At 36.4% G+C, this 15,415-nt stretch overlaps 1 protein-coding gene across 1 annotated transcript; it reads left to right on the forward strand.

Annotated features, from left to right (window-relative positions):
• Positions 1–859: 859 nt before the first annotated feature.
• Positions 860–15,153, forward strand: LOC120634829. The gene is made up of 2 exons (XM_039905655.1): positions 860–994; positions 13,075–15,153. The coding sequence occupies exons 1-2, from the start codon at positions 902–904 to the stop codon at positions 14,773–14,775; spliced, it is 1,794 nt and encodes a 597-aa protein (XP_039761589.1). The 5' UTR covers positions 860–901; the 3' UTR covers positions 14,776–15,153.
• Positions 15,154–15,415: the final 262 nt, after the last annotated feature.

The following is a 15,415-nucleotide window of genomic DNA, read 5'->3' on the forward strand; positions in this document are numbered from 1 at the left end:
AGTTTTATTTTATATAATCTTACTGCACAATATGTGTGTGTTTCTCATTCTTATTATTTTTTTTCTTATTCATTTCGCATTCTTATTTACAGTTTTCCATTTTTAACTTAATTTTCTCTTTGTAAATGAATTAATAGTTTTAATTATTGTATTGCATATTTTTACATTCTACTAAGAATGCGATTTTTTTTGCGCTGTCAAAACAGAACCAACTGTTTCCCAAGAAGCTGTAAAAACTTGAAAATATAGATGTATGACGTCAATACTCAAGGCCTTTACTCAATGTCTTAGAATGATTTATCCGCAAAAATGCGCATTTATAATATTAGAAGCTAACTTTTTAAAGATGAAAGTAACTCGATTCAGAGGGTAGTGTTTATCTTTATTCCACATCGTTAATAACAGAATTACGCTTCGGCCATCTTATCGGGATAAATGGCACTTAGGTATGTCACTCCTCGATCTATTAAATATATCTATACAAAATAGTACTATCATTCATTCGTTCGTTCCATTGCTGCGAGTTAAAAAAAAAAAAACAACAAACACACTCTCGCGTTTAAATTAGTAGGGGTACAAAGGTTAGGTAATAATGAAATAAAACGAGTACCTACCCAGCGACCTTGCCCCTTTAACGCAAAGGCCGCACGCGGTTTCCGCTCGTCGCAACGGGAGCGCATCAGTGAAAGATGTAAGCCGGTGCAGTTCCGGCGCACGCTGCACTCGGTCATTGGGTCACCCCACACGCTCGCTGCTGGGGGGGAACGGGCCAACTAGGGGGGGCTCGGCAACTCGCACGCCAGTCTCTAAAGCCAACGCTATGCACGTTGCGTGCGTGTTTGAGCGTTCCTAGCGCACGCGTTTGCGTTAGCGTCGCGTGCGCCATCTAGTGATTGCTTCAATGTGTTGCGTTGGTTGCAGGCCGCCGATTGACTGGACTGTGACTATGAAGAGGACCAGGTTACTGCTGGTGCTCGCGACGCTCCTAATAAAGGTAAGTTTGATTAAGTTATTATCGGTACATTATGGACCAGGGAGCTTACTATCACCGCTTAAAGCAATATTACTTTGATATTGTTGACGTTTAATTTCAGCATTATAAAACTGTAACTTAAAAATAATACTGCTCTAAGCGATGTTATGGTCCCCAGAAAAGAGTGTCTTAATGATGAAAAAACGTATTAAAATTTCACTATATACCTATGTATAATAATACAAACACTAGAGGTATGCGATTTTTTTTTAGAAACTTTAATTCCTATAATAATTTTAGCCAATTATGTATTAGGTATTTCATACTGATTTGATTAAACAATTTATATATTTGTTTTTTTTTAGTTACATTTTCTCTTTAAGAAAATGATTAATTTTAAAAGAGTTTTAACAGTTGTTGTTGTTGTTGTGTTTAGAAATCAAAGGTGAAAAAAATGTTCTGTATATATTAAAAAAATATCCATTATACGTCTAGTCTAAACTAGCACTTTACGCACCTATTTATTTCGAATGCCTTAGCATTAAGTTCGGCGTTTGAGTGAAAATACTATCAATACGTAATTTCATTATATTGAGTATTCGAATACTGAACATTACTTTACACTTATGTTAGAACAATACCGTTTTTCTTATAATGATACAGCAAGCTAACCGTCAAAGCAACAAGATATATTGCATCGTCACTGAATACCTGAACTGAACAATAAACCATTAGATTTCACCGCAACAACAGATTACAATCATTAAATTTGTATCAGCGAGCACACTTCATACAAGTATGATACAGAAGTAAAATAAAAACAAACCGCATAAAAAGCTAGAAGTTTAGTACCTGAGACTACTATGGGATTCAGTGGGTTTGAATGCATTAAAATAAGTTGTCATTACTAGTTTCATAAAGAGGAGATCGAAAGACATAGGGAAGAAAATAAAGTGGAGTTCTGGATACAGAACTTGTTCAGGTGATTATCCGCATTTATGCATGATTCATAAATAATAAGTTTACTTTGAGGAGTCTGTTCCGGTTTCATGTCATAAAAGGTAGCATAATGACTCTTAAATTTTAAATTGTTGGTGTGGTTATTAAAGAGTTTCTTGTCAATTTCTTCGCAGCAGAACCTGCCTTTCGAACTGGTGGTACAAAAGAGACTACAAACAGACATACTTGACATTTCAAAATTTCTTATAAAGTTGGCCTTCTAAATTAATTTTGAAATTTGAATTTTGGACAGACTTGACGTTCTATAAGTGCGTATAAAATAGTTAAAAATGTAACTTAACAGTGCTGTTTATGATAGCATAAGTTTATCTATTGTTGAAATAATTTATACGTCTCCAGTACCATTATTTACAGAGTTAGAAAATACTTTCTGTAGCTTTCCGTTAAGTGTTAAATTTCTGCTAAGTAAAAGTTATCCTAATAGGTGCCTATCTTACCTTTAGAAAATTCGTCTGCTTGCCAAAGAAAGCCCCTTGAAAATCAGACTTAAATTAATAAGACGGTTGTTTGGGTTTTATAACGTGCAAATAACCATAAGTGTTTTAGATAATTCAGTGCAGTTATCCGAGAGTAGAGGCTGACTTCAATTTTATTTAATAGTACTGATAGATGTAGAGATGTAGTTTTAAATCCAGAGCAAGTCGCCTCGATATCAAACCAGTAACCATATCATTGAGGCTCGGTGGAGAAAAACTTGTATAATGAGAGTACGTGCTATCAATATTCCGTAGTATACCGCTAATATAGAACACGCGCCGAGTACCTTGCTTTGACGTACACAATATTTAATATTACAAATAATAAAGTTTAATCGATATCTGAAATTTTACTTTAACGTTAAAAACACCAATTTGTGACGGAACTTAATTTCACTGACACATTCCGACGACTGTTCAGCGTTGGTATTTATTAAGTATATCACCAATCGATTGAAGTATAATATGCCTTTATGAATAAATGTAAATTTTAACCCTTAACACAAAACGTGTTACCGATAATGTATTAAAATTGATAATGTCTTGGCATCGCTTTGAAAGGTCTTATCCTAAGTGCAATAATGAAAGCACTATATCTCTTTAGGAAAAAGATCCTCAATACATAAAACGCATTGTTTATCTACAAGTCCACTAGTTTATCAACTAAAATAATTAAATAACGCAATAATAATGTTTGAAATATGATATAAAAAACCTTGATAGAGATTTTTTTGAGCTAAATTATATGATGTCTTTATTTATCTGAATATAGATACTTTTTTAACTGTGAAATTTATTGTTGGTTTTATTAGTAACAACGCGAGCACTTAGAATACATATTTTTATCGAAGGATACTCGTAACTGCAACTGTTTAGTTGTTAGAATGTTTGACATTGGATCACAAGTTCGATTTCCAGTTTACAATAATCTATACAAACTGCAATTTGATAAAAAGTATTAAACCAAAGATTATCGAGTAATTAAGTATTGTTTTATACGATTCTCTACTATGACCTTGTAAACATTTTATCCGCAGTGGTTTCTTCGCGCTATGCATTATTCAGCCTTCTCCACTCGCGTTCTTAGCAAGTAGGCTAATGATTCCGTTAACGCATACACAAAAAAACAACTATTGGAAATTAACTGCATACGCTGATCACGTACGTAAATTCCAATGTCAATTTACTTTCGTCCAAGTTAAAAATAATTTCTCTTAATCAGTTACGAATGTAATAGTACCTTGTTTGTATTTTTGTGAGTGATTAATAGTGAAAACGAAAATGAAATGAAGTAATCAAGATTGACTAATTCGTTCGAAATGAAAAAGATAACTTAATTTAAAAATGTTTATTTACAATATACGAGTAACTCTGATCTCATATAAATAAACGTCTGAAATGATAACATTTTACGTCTTTTAAAGAATCAACTGTAACTGAAAAAATAAAAAGAGACTACCAGGCAAAGTTGAGCAAAGGATTCAGGTGACGAGTAGAACGAGTCTTCTGAATCCGTATCGCTACGAAAGTCCAGCTTATGCTGCTTATAGCTATGCTCAATTTTTCTAATTGTGAAGACTAAAAAAATACACATTATTATCAAACTCATTACCAGCCCACTATAGGCACGGCTCTCCTCTCAAAATGAGAAGGGCTAAAGCCATAATCTACCAAGCATGGCCCAGTGCGATTTTCATGTTAAGGTCTCAGGCATAAAGGTTACCTCACTATGTTTTCGTATACCGTTACAGCAAGTGATAGTATTTTACTTAAACAATAATAATAATAATAATAATAATAGATTAGAGGTGCGTGTCATGGATCTTCTACTACTAACTACTATGGAGCTCGGTCCTTCGAAAGTATCAACCAACTAGGCTATCAGCGTTATTCAAATAAAAATACACAAATGAAAATACAACCGGCATGACAGTAACGCTGCATATTATTTGCATAACATTTTTATGTTTCAAATTACGAGTGTCACGTGGAGTCAATGAACGCTGAAATGCCATGACGGTTGGCACTTTCACTGCGCGTTTTGTCGCTCAGATGATGCAAGAGTTTCGTGCGAGCAGTTTCATTTTCAGCCATGACCACCATTGTTGCGTGCACTTTGGCGAATCCTTACTAATATTATAAATGCGAAAGTCAGTTTATTACTTGTTTGTCCTTCATTAACGCCCTAATTAAGCATTTATTTTACCTCCTATTATAAACAATGTGAATGAAAATAACAGCAGCAACGTATGCACGTTTTGCGCAAACTAAATTCTACTGGGGAGTAGCAAAGACAACTTTTTCACATTTTTCAATGTTATTACAAAAAGCTGTAATAACGGGGGACGAAAAACGCGAGCAGTCATTAATAACAAAGGAGAAGAAGAAAACCATTGATAGTAGACTGTACTGTGTAGTGGTCTTAGATAAAACAGCAAGACTACTTCTGAACTTTAATGCTATTAATCGAAATCATAAGTTTTTCTACTATAATTCTGTGACTGAAATAAAACACAACATTAACGGAGCTTCTGGCATTTTGTATTTATGTGACCAACCTCCTGAGAATCTACTTCGGTGTTTGCTAAACTGTACCTATTTACTACTGGGAATAAATACCCAAACATCGGGGACTAGCTAAGGTACAGCCTTTTTATTTATATAATATTTTTGTAAATAGGTTACTTACGTACGTACGTACTTACGTGCAATCGATTTTTTTTTTTTTTTCCTATTTATATGCCTTATTACCATTGATTTATTTGCACTTTATAAATGCATAAAAACAATGCCTTCTTTGAACCTGTGTAAGAGAATGATTTTTCTATTCACGATGATCAGCCTATTTAGTGCATCTACTTGTTATAAACAGTAATTATAAAAATTACTGTTAAAAAGACATGTATATTAATTCCTACTAACCTATAATTGCCAAGTACGTGCCTACAATTATCAGTGACTTAAATTAATTTACATATTCCATAAATATAAAAACTGTTTATGTTTCTCTCTCTCTCTCTGGTCGTTCCTTCATCACTGAAGATCGTGGTCCTGGTGAGATCTCAACTTCACGTTGGTAAACTGCGGCTTCTGTTGGAGGCCATTTGGGCGATTTGATAGAAGCGGTCCGAATTCGATTTTTGCAACTGGTCTGCCCATCTTGTTGGGGACCGCCCTCTAGGTCTTGTTTGTTTATGTTTAGTGACAATGAATAAATAGTCACAACAAAATTTATGTATTATATTAATATGATATAAAATATCATTAATTTATACATTTTATTACAATTTTAGTGTTCATTTCAGTAGCATTGCGTGAACTCGCGTCACCCATTATTTAATTAATTTCAAATCCTTGATCATTCGTTTTAACCTTATAAATATGTAAAATTTCGCTAGCGTGGATAATAAAGGTGCGCGTATTTTATTGGCGGCAAAGGATTTCTGTGTTTCCGAAATGGTGCTCCCCGATATCTACCGCTCGGTGACTATGTCCCCTCCACGCTACGCGCATGGTTGTTTTCTACAAAAGTACCTAATAAAACAGTGCAACTTTACAACATAATAAAAACATAAGGTGAAAACGAAAAAATGCAACTGTACCTTTTCTTTCTATGTACTTACCTAATATATTAAGTAATAAAGTACTTATATCTATTGTCTTCGAGAAGACTATAGACAATATGTCGTGTTAGAAAGCAATTTGTCTTAGAAAGTTGTAAATTATTACCGATCACTTTCGTTTATTGGCTAGCTTTTAAAACAAACTACTTAACATATTGTAAAGCTCATATTAAGCTGTACATATTTAATAAACACAGTAACTTTTTAATCGTATTACATCAAAGCACCTATAATCATGCTGATCTTATGTAATATAAATAATGTGTTCAATTTACCACACTAGTAAAAAAATAAGTAATGTAATTAAGCAATGTCCCGTCAGAATAACCGTTCAAATTCATCTTATTTACAAAGTCCAATGACCGGATCCAGGTTTTTGACATCGCAGCCGCACCGGGCCCTTCTCACTTGGTGTAGAATATTTCTTATACACCGAAATATTGAGTATTTTTTTAATAATATTTATTAAAAGAAAAGTCTTTAATGCACTTTTTTTCACTAATCAATGCCGTACATTACCGTTGTATGAAGCAAGTCACACGTATGTACCTACTTGTTATTTATTTCTGAATATTCGAATGATTTCGTTGAACCGTCTAGTCGGTGCAAACCAGACCGTCCGCTCCCTAGGTTTTATATTAGTTGTGGTTAGATAAACTGTGGAAATTATATGCCTCTGACTTTTGGTTATTCTAGTTAAAGGCTTTGTCACGGCTGGTTATTATTTGTCAACACAACGTTCTAATACAATTTATTTATTATTATTTCTCTCTCTATGGTAGTTCCTTAATTATTGAAGATCGTGGTCCGGGTAAGATCACAGTTTCGAGTACCCACTAAATCAAGTACACACACAAAAAATAATTGTCTCTATTAGGACAGGTGTATGGATATTCCGCCATTGATCCGTCGCCAGAGCCTCGTCTGTTGTCCAGCAGGGAGTACCACGAGTAGGTGGGTTTGCCAGTTGGGGTTGACTACGTGTTATCGTCATTCTTCCCCCTTACTCCCCTTGTTATTATTTATATTTATATAAATGGCTTGATTATTTTTAATTATTGGGAATAAACTTATTAATAAACTAAAAATTCAAACTCAACTAAAAACTTCTTAACTATTTCTTGGAATACAAATTTCTTTTGGAGTCTTTTCCATTATTGTGAGGGGAGCGACATTTACATTTGTAAATAGACAAGATTACTGTAGGTATTTTTCGTATGACATATTCCTTCCTTTTACCAAAATGTAAATCAAAATAAAATCCAGTATCGTATGCACGTTTAACGCAAACAACTTTCTTCTCCGCTGTACTAAATACGTAAGAACGTACACACCGGTCTCTCCACGACCTTTACCTACAAAATAAATGTCTTATATTATTTACGGTTTATGCAGTGCTGTAATTTATAATAACCTTAAAAGCGGACGGTTTCATTGCAGTTATGATTTTCCAATTTTTATTTGCGGCCTTACGCGCCGCTCTCTTGTAAGATGCTTATGAGTACTTATTACAAAATAAGGTTCAAACAACTGAACCTTTATAATCTATGAATCTCTTCACAGCAAAAAAAATAAATGTTAGTCTTGACTATATTTTTGATGAAATTGTTATGTGCTTAGGTAAAATATTCTTGACAGAAAAACATTACAACGTTTCCTATGCGCGGCTATTTTTAAAAGTTTTAGGATTAAATTAAAATTGTATATAATATTCCTAACTATTTTGGTTACATTTAATTTTATAAAGGTGACTAATTAAAATGCGAATGGATAAGTACATAGGGCGGCCACTTAGCATTTTGGGCTTAGCATTTTAATTTGCAACTACTCGTATGTTCTTTATAATTTTGTAGTTAGGACACGCTCTGAAGCATTGATTTATAAGCTCTAAGCCTCTAAGTATGTGCAATATGCATGCCATAGACTTTGACATTACTGTGACATCGATAACCTAAATTGTTTTAAAATAAATTAAAGTAATAATATTCAATGTATATTTTATTTTAATTAAAATATTACGTAGATACTCGTACTTACGAATACTGTGATATCTGAGAAATTTAATTGATATTTTAGTAATTTCATATAAATTATATAAAAGTACATTTAATATCATATACTTATGTGTAAAATTTTACTAAATATAAAATCGTAATATATAATATAACAAGTACTAAGTAGTTAAACAGGTACTTGTGCAAATACAACAGCGGATCATGTTCCGAGGAAACGGATGCGGGCTAAGCCGGATGCTTTCACCTGCGCTCACCTGACGCCGCACATGACGGATTAGCCTCAGATAGCTTTTGTACCTTGTATTGTTAAGGGTCCTCGCGGACTGCGCGGCTAAGACCAAAATCACTTGTGTTTTGGGGTTTCAAACTTGATCACAAAAGCTCTAACTAAAACGTTAATTTTATCTAATAGGATATCATACAATTTTAAGCAGACTATATCTTAAAGTTAAGTTTTCGTTTGCTATGATTCGTTAACTTAAAACTGATGTTACGAACTGGTCAAAGCTACTGGTTGGTTTTACCAAAATATTTACAAAAAAAGGAACCTGGTCTGGACCCCAAGTCTGCTATTTGTAATAGTGTCACAGTGGTCGATAAATGACAAAAAAAATCTAAACGCTACTGGACGCTGAAGCCAGGAGGCTGGTGTTTACCGCAAACCGTACAGTAGCCCCTGGAAATAATGATAATGCAGTTTTCTACCTACTACGTATAAAAATATATTAATTAATAATATGGTTTTTTGTTACTAGTTCAGGAGTTTACCCACTATATTTTTTTGGCGATGTCGACAAACCAATATTTCTTTTAATTTTTCACTAGCTGACCCGTGCAACTTCGTTGTACCAAATCGGTTATTACCAGAAAACACAAATAAAATTACATTTTCTAAAAAGGAATCCTAGCTAGATCGATTTATCGCCCCCGAAGCCCCCTGTATACTAAATTTCATGAGCCGATTCCGAGATTCCAATTATATATATGTATATACAAGATTTGCTCGTTTAAAGATATATAAGATTTGAAAGAGACAATTTCTTAATTTTTTTTTAATCAATGCAAAGCGAAATTATTGTTTTAATTGTTATTTTAATATCATATTTATCATTATCAACCCTTTATACCGGCCGTAGTCCACCTCGCTAATCAAGCATGTTATATTTTATTGTTTAAATTAAAAAATACACTAGTAATAAAGTAGTAGTAAAATACATAGTAAAACATTATTTAATCCTTTTCTTGCTTTCTAATATTAGGTAGGTATACCGCAGATCTTTAATTATTCTTCTATTATTGAGAGAGAATTGCGAAACGGTAAATATCAAGCTTTCAGCATTCTGCAGAATAACGTTTTAGTATTAAATACACGCGATCGCACTTCATATTATGATGATAGACAGTTACTTGCTAGCTAGCGGTATATATGTGATTTACGGACGAATACACAAAACTCTCGTAAGGCATACCTGTTAAAATCAAGTGTATTTTTCAGTTTTACGTCATCTCACCATACCTTGAAGTCCGTCAACCAAAGCATTTATTTACTGTGATCTATGAATTTCAGTTACGTAATTTTTTTGGGTCTATATTAGGCAGGGCCCGCTATCTGATAGATGAGAGGGATTGTGCGAATAAAGCACGTATATAAGCACAAGTATATAAATAATAAATAATAAGTATATCCTACTAATATTGTAAATGTGAAAGTGTGTATGTTTGTTACTCAATCACGCAAAAATGGCTAAACGGATTTGGACGAAATTTGGTAAGCATATTGGCCTTTGACATGTAAAAGAACATAGGCTACCTTTTATCCCGATTCCTTAAGTAGTTCCCGAGCGAAAATTGAAAGTTGTTTTCGAGCTAAGCCGCGGGCAGACAGCCTATGAAACGAGACATGTAGCTTTAGACCCAATTCTGAAGTCCACGCAGACGAAGTCGCGGGCAGAAGCTATTATATAATAAATATTGGGGGCGACCCGTGACTCGTGAGATACAAGTGAATTATGGTATTTTAAATATTACAGGTAATATTAATTTGAAACCCAGACCTTATTGGTCTGATTAGTGGTTAGCATATTCGACTACGGATCACAAGTCCTGGGTTCGATTCCCGAGTCCCCGGCAAAATAAATTTTACGTATTGGGTTTACTGGTTTAGTTCGTTTCTGAGTCCTAGAGTTAGCAAAAGGGCGGTGTTCACCTCCCGAGCCTCAGAGAGCACGCTAAGCCTCCGATGTAGGTTATTTTACCGCCAACCAGCATTAGAGCAGTGTGGTGGGTCTATTACATATAACCGTTTCTCCTGTGGGCCTGTGCAACATTAATAGGCTGAAAATGGTGATATACCTGACCGTCTATATAACTTTTCGGATTCTAGGGTTATAAAACGACCAAACTATTATAAAAATGTCTGTTGTATCTATTGTAAAAAAGAATCGTGGTGGAGTTTTTCTTGCTATTGTATATACCTACTTTTTGCTTGAAAACTACTAAGATGATTTTTCATGATTTTTTGCATTGGTATTAGGTTTTTGGATATATATGATAAGGTTTTAAACGCCTATGTAGATGAACTGCATGCCAACAATTTATAACAAATATTTACTTAATTTACAGGCAAAATTTAATAAAACTAAGCATATATATCAATAAAATCATTATTGTATTGAAATTTTTATGAATACTTTCGTCGCGTTAAAAAGTTACGTAGAAGTGATACACGCGTAACGATGTTATGCTTTCACGTCTTTATTTGTGTCCGTAAAGAAAGGTAGCATTTGTGAATATCATTTTGCTTTTCGACTTTCCTTAACAATGACCGTAGCGAATTATGTTAAATCCATACCTATCCTTATTTGTAACTGAAGAAAGCTATTTTTGTATCGCGTATACCTATTTGTGTTGTACAAGCTACAGGTCTGGTGCTTTTCTCGCTATCTCGAGCAGTGGGTAATTTCTAACCGGTTTAGAAAATACGATAGTGAGCAAAGCCTCAAGGTTTATGCAGGAATCGTCGCTCGTTTGTAGCTGCAATGGCAATCTGCGAAGCAATTTGGGCTGGGCTGGTGTATCGATCTTTCTATACGTAACCGCAAAGCGCAAGGAGTTTCCCTTTTATGACTCCACGTACTTCCAAAACTTTTCGTACAGCTTTTAAACCTGTGGCTCCATTGATATATTATATATTCTTATATTAGGGCCCACCTACAGAAACGGTCTCCTGTCAGAGTAAGAAGGGTGTAGCCTTAGTCCACCATGCTGTCCAAGTACGAATTGTTAGACTTCACAAGCCCTTGAGAACAGTGGGTTGGTGTACTTGGTTCTGTAGATAATATTTAATCAATGCATAAAAGTAATGTCTACTTATATATTTAAAGAAAATGGGGAAAGCTGTAGTTACTATCCTATATATTCCATACTGAAATATGCATGTGCAGTAGAATGGGCTTTTTAAAAAATTGTAGATAAATATAAGAACCTACTTCACTTAAACTGGAGGACACTGAGGAAGACCTACAGTTTCTCAGACTCCGAGGATACCAACAGTAAAGTTTCTTGTGATAAATAGACGTTCGTAAATGAAGACTACCTCAGTTTGTTTTCACGACATTGTTATGGAAGGCTTCGGCGTGGCTAGTCACCACCCTACCGGCAAAGACGTGATGCTAAGCGAATTAGCGTTCCGTTATGATGTCGCGTCGAATCCGATTAGTCGTACGAGTTTAATACAACTGTCATACTGCCAAGTTCGTTACCCCACTCATATGTTATACTGCATCACATAGGTACCAGGCGAAATCGCAGTCACCAGCTAACTTGTACTGGACTAAAAAAAATTTAATAATGAGTAATATCGTTTACAATGAATTATCGTCTGTCATTAACCAAGAGTAATAGATGAATTACCTATTAGTAACTTACATAAGAGATTATAAAATCCGGCACAGGTGAAACAGCGTGAAAGCCGGCGGATCTCATCTCTGGTTGCGCTGATTAATATTATAATTGATCTTGCGCTATCCATCGTGTAGAAAGTCGGAAAGAATGAGCGAGTGAGATGCCGGCGAACACGCGCGTGCCGACAAGTAGACTGAGACGCGCCCGCGCACCAGGAATGTGCATCCAACGATGCATTTATTGAAAACGTTTCGATGCAAGCATATTAAAAAAACATTCAGTGTCAAACAGCATTTTTATCGCACACATTCCGAGCCTTTAAAGGTCACGGCATTTTCATAATCATCCTTAGCTTATTAGTATTCCACCGGTCGGTAAACAATTTGGGCAATCGACACTGGTTTATCTAAGGTCAATCGGCAATACATCCTCATCATCATCATCATCATCATCATCAACCTGTTACCAGCCTATCACAAGGCACGGGTCGCCACACAGAATGAGAAGATACCGTAGTCCGTAGCCCACTCCGCTAGCCAAGTGTCTTTGCACGCCTTTGAGAACATTATGGATAACTCTCAGACATGTTTCCTTCACCGTTAAAGTGAATGGTAGAGTCACTACAAATAGGCAGACTTGACGTGTCAAAGTGCATGTAAAGTAGGCCTTCTTGAAATAAAAAAAGGAGGCCGAAATGTTAACCACTAGGCTATCAGCACTATTAACATAAGAATAAAGGGGATAATACAATCCCTCCATACCCTAAAAAAGGTATCTAAAAGTACATTAAATTAATTAATAGAACAGACCTTTACCAATACTGCGGTTTAAATAGCGTAATTTTGGACTATCTCGCTCGCTTGGATAAAATCTTTAAATTAATTCTACCACTTTCTCATCATCATTTCATGCTCGCTGAGACTATTCGCTCCGATGCGCGCTGCTCTAAAGTGGTGGTCGATATAAGATGTTTTTCACCCAATATGTTACAAGCATAGACGTATCTCCAAACAGATAACGGTTTACTCGCAAGTGTACTAATTAGAATGCTTTCTACTTTTCAGGATGCAACATGCGAACCACCCATCGACTCAGCCTCGCTACCGCTGGAACACAGAGGCAGCGCGTATGGTCCACCGCTTCCTGCTGCACACACAGACGACCCCTGGCCGCTCGCTACACCAGACAGTCCAAAAATTAAACATCTACAAGTACAATGTGAAAAAACTCATATGCGGGTTAATATTGAATTCGATCGACCATTCTATGGGATGATATTTTCGAAGGGTTTCTACAGTGATCCTCACTGCATGCATCTAAAACCTGGAACAGGACACTTGAGCGCAACATTCGAAATATTCCTGAATAGCTGCGGTATGACTAGTTCCGGTAATCACAATGTTGCAGCGTATGGCAGCCCCACACCCAGTGGTTCATATGTAGAAAACACAATCATTGTCCAATACGACCCATACGTTCAAGAGGTGTGGGATCAGGCGCGTAAACTGAGGTGCACGTGGTACGACTTTTACGAAAAAGCAGTAACGTTCAGACCCTTCCAAGTGGATATGCTACACGCCGTGACGGCTAACTTTCTCGGGGATAACTTACAATGCTGGATGCAGATACAAGTAGGTAAAGGACCTTGGGCATCAGAAGTATCGGGAATAGTGAAAATAGGACAGACTATGACAATGGTTCTCGCGATTAAAGATGACGAAAACAAATTTGACATGCTTGTAAGAAATTGTGTAGCCCATGATGGAAAACGAGCACCTATTCAACTGGTCGATCAATATGGATGCGTCGTAAGACCTAAAATTATGAGCAAATTCCAAAAAATTAAGAACTTCGGTCAATCCGCCTCCGTCGTTTCGTTTGCTTATTTCCAAGCATTCAAATTCCCTGATTCTATGAACGTACATTTCCAATGTGTAATTCAAGTTTGTCGGTATAATTGCCCAGAACCAAAATGCGGTGGCCTGGGAGGAGAGTACGGAGTACCATTATTAGGTGGAAATGCTCTGAGTGCAGGAGAGTATGGTTTACCTAACACGGTCCATGGAGAGTACGGCCCCCCGCCGCCAGCACCTCATGCCGAATATGGCGTACCACCGGCTTTCCCAGACCCCCGCCATCCAGCTGATTCAGCTGGCGCTTATTCTGAAAAACGTGATGATACAGTTCCACCACCGCAAGCGCAGGTGTCCTCAACACCCAATGCCCCCAACCCATCGTCACCCGCGCCAGCCCGCGACTCTGACGATGTGAACTTACCCCCACCGCCACCCCCAGGCCGTCGTGGAGTTTACAATACTGTTAAACGAAAAGATGAAGGTCATGGTAACTTAGTAACTTTAGGTGGACGCCCGCGATCCGTAGAAGATTTACCAGAAAGTTTGGTTGGAATAAGAAGAAGAAGAGAAACGTCCCCCACGCGTATTTATAAGCGTGACGCACAAGAAATGACCGATGTAAACACGAGTCGAACTATTCAAGTCGTAGCACCGGGAGACGTCAATTTCGCACTGAACAATGCAGCACAAAACGAAACAGTAGTAATTCAGTCTCCGGCAAGTGATCCAGAAACGATATGTATGTCTGTGCCGTCTTTCGTGGCGGGTCTCGTCATGTTGTTGCTAGTGTTGGTGGTCGCGTCATTAGTTGCCGCGTTTCTTTTCGTGCGCGTTCGTGCGCTCGATAGGAAGGGCGCGCACGGCGCCACTGCCTATTACGAGACAGATTACGTGAAACATACGAATTAGCCGCGGCGAGTTCGCGAATGTGTCGCGTGGACATTCCATAAACTCTTCTCGGATCCAAAGAGCGTGCGTGCATCGGCCCCGACCGGACGGCGGCCAGCTGTCGCGGTAGCGATCGAAGCTCGATGTCATGTGACTTATTTATTTAGTTATTTAATACGTGTGATGTATATGTTCGACTGCTTTTTTTGTAAATTATTTTATTCGTGTGAAAACACTCACTGTACTGTCCTTATAATTATAGTCGATAAATGTCTGTTGTAATTTTGTAAAGAGTCGTAAGATAGGTTATAGAACATAAGTTGTATACCAATAAAAGTGTCGTGTGCGAGTGATATGGTATTCCTTGTCTCAAATGATAAAAAGCCCCATTATAAAGGCGTAATACACAAAATCTCAATCACTAAACTTGCCCCTAGTGCAACTTGTCATATTAACAAACTCAAGTCTGTAGTTAAGTAAATCTGTCAAAATTCTTCTAAGATGTAAAATTATAACGTTTGGTTTGGTGGCCAATTTACGCTAAGGTGGATATTAAAACTTACACTAGAGTTATCTATTGCTAAGACTTACCAAGCGAAGTGACCATGTGTATTTAACCTTGTCCTTCGAGCATAAAGTTTTATATTGTTTACTCAAAATG

The sequence above is a fragment of the Pararge aegeria genome, chromosome 2 (genome assembly GCF_905163445.1).
Source record: "Pararge aegeria chromosome 2, ilParAegt1.1, whole genome shotgun sequence".
NCBI lineage: Eukaryota > Metazoa > Arthropoda > Insecta > Lepidoptera > Nymphalidae > Pararge > Pararge aegeria.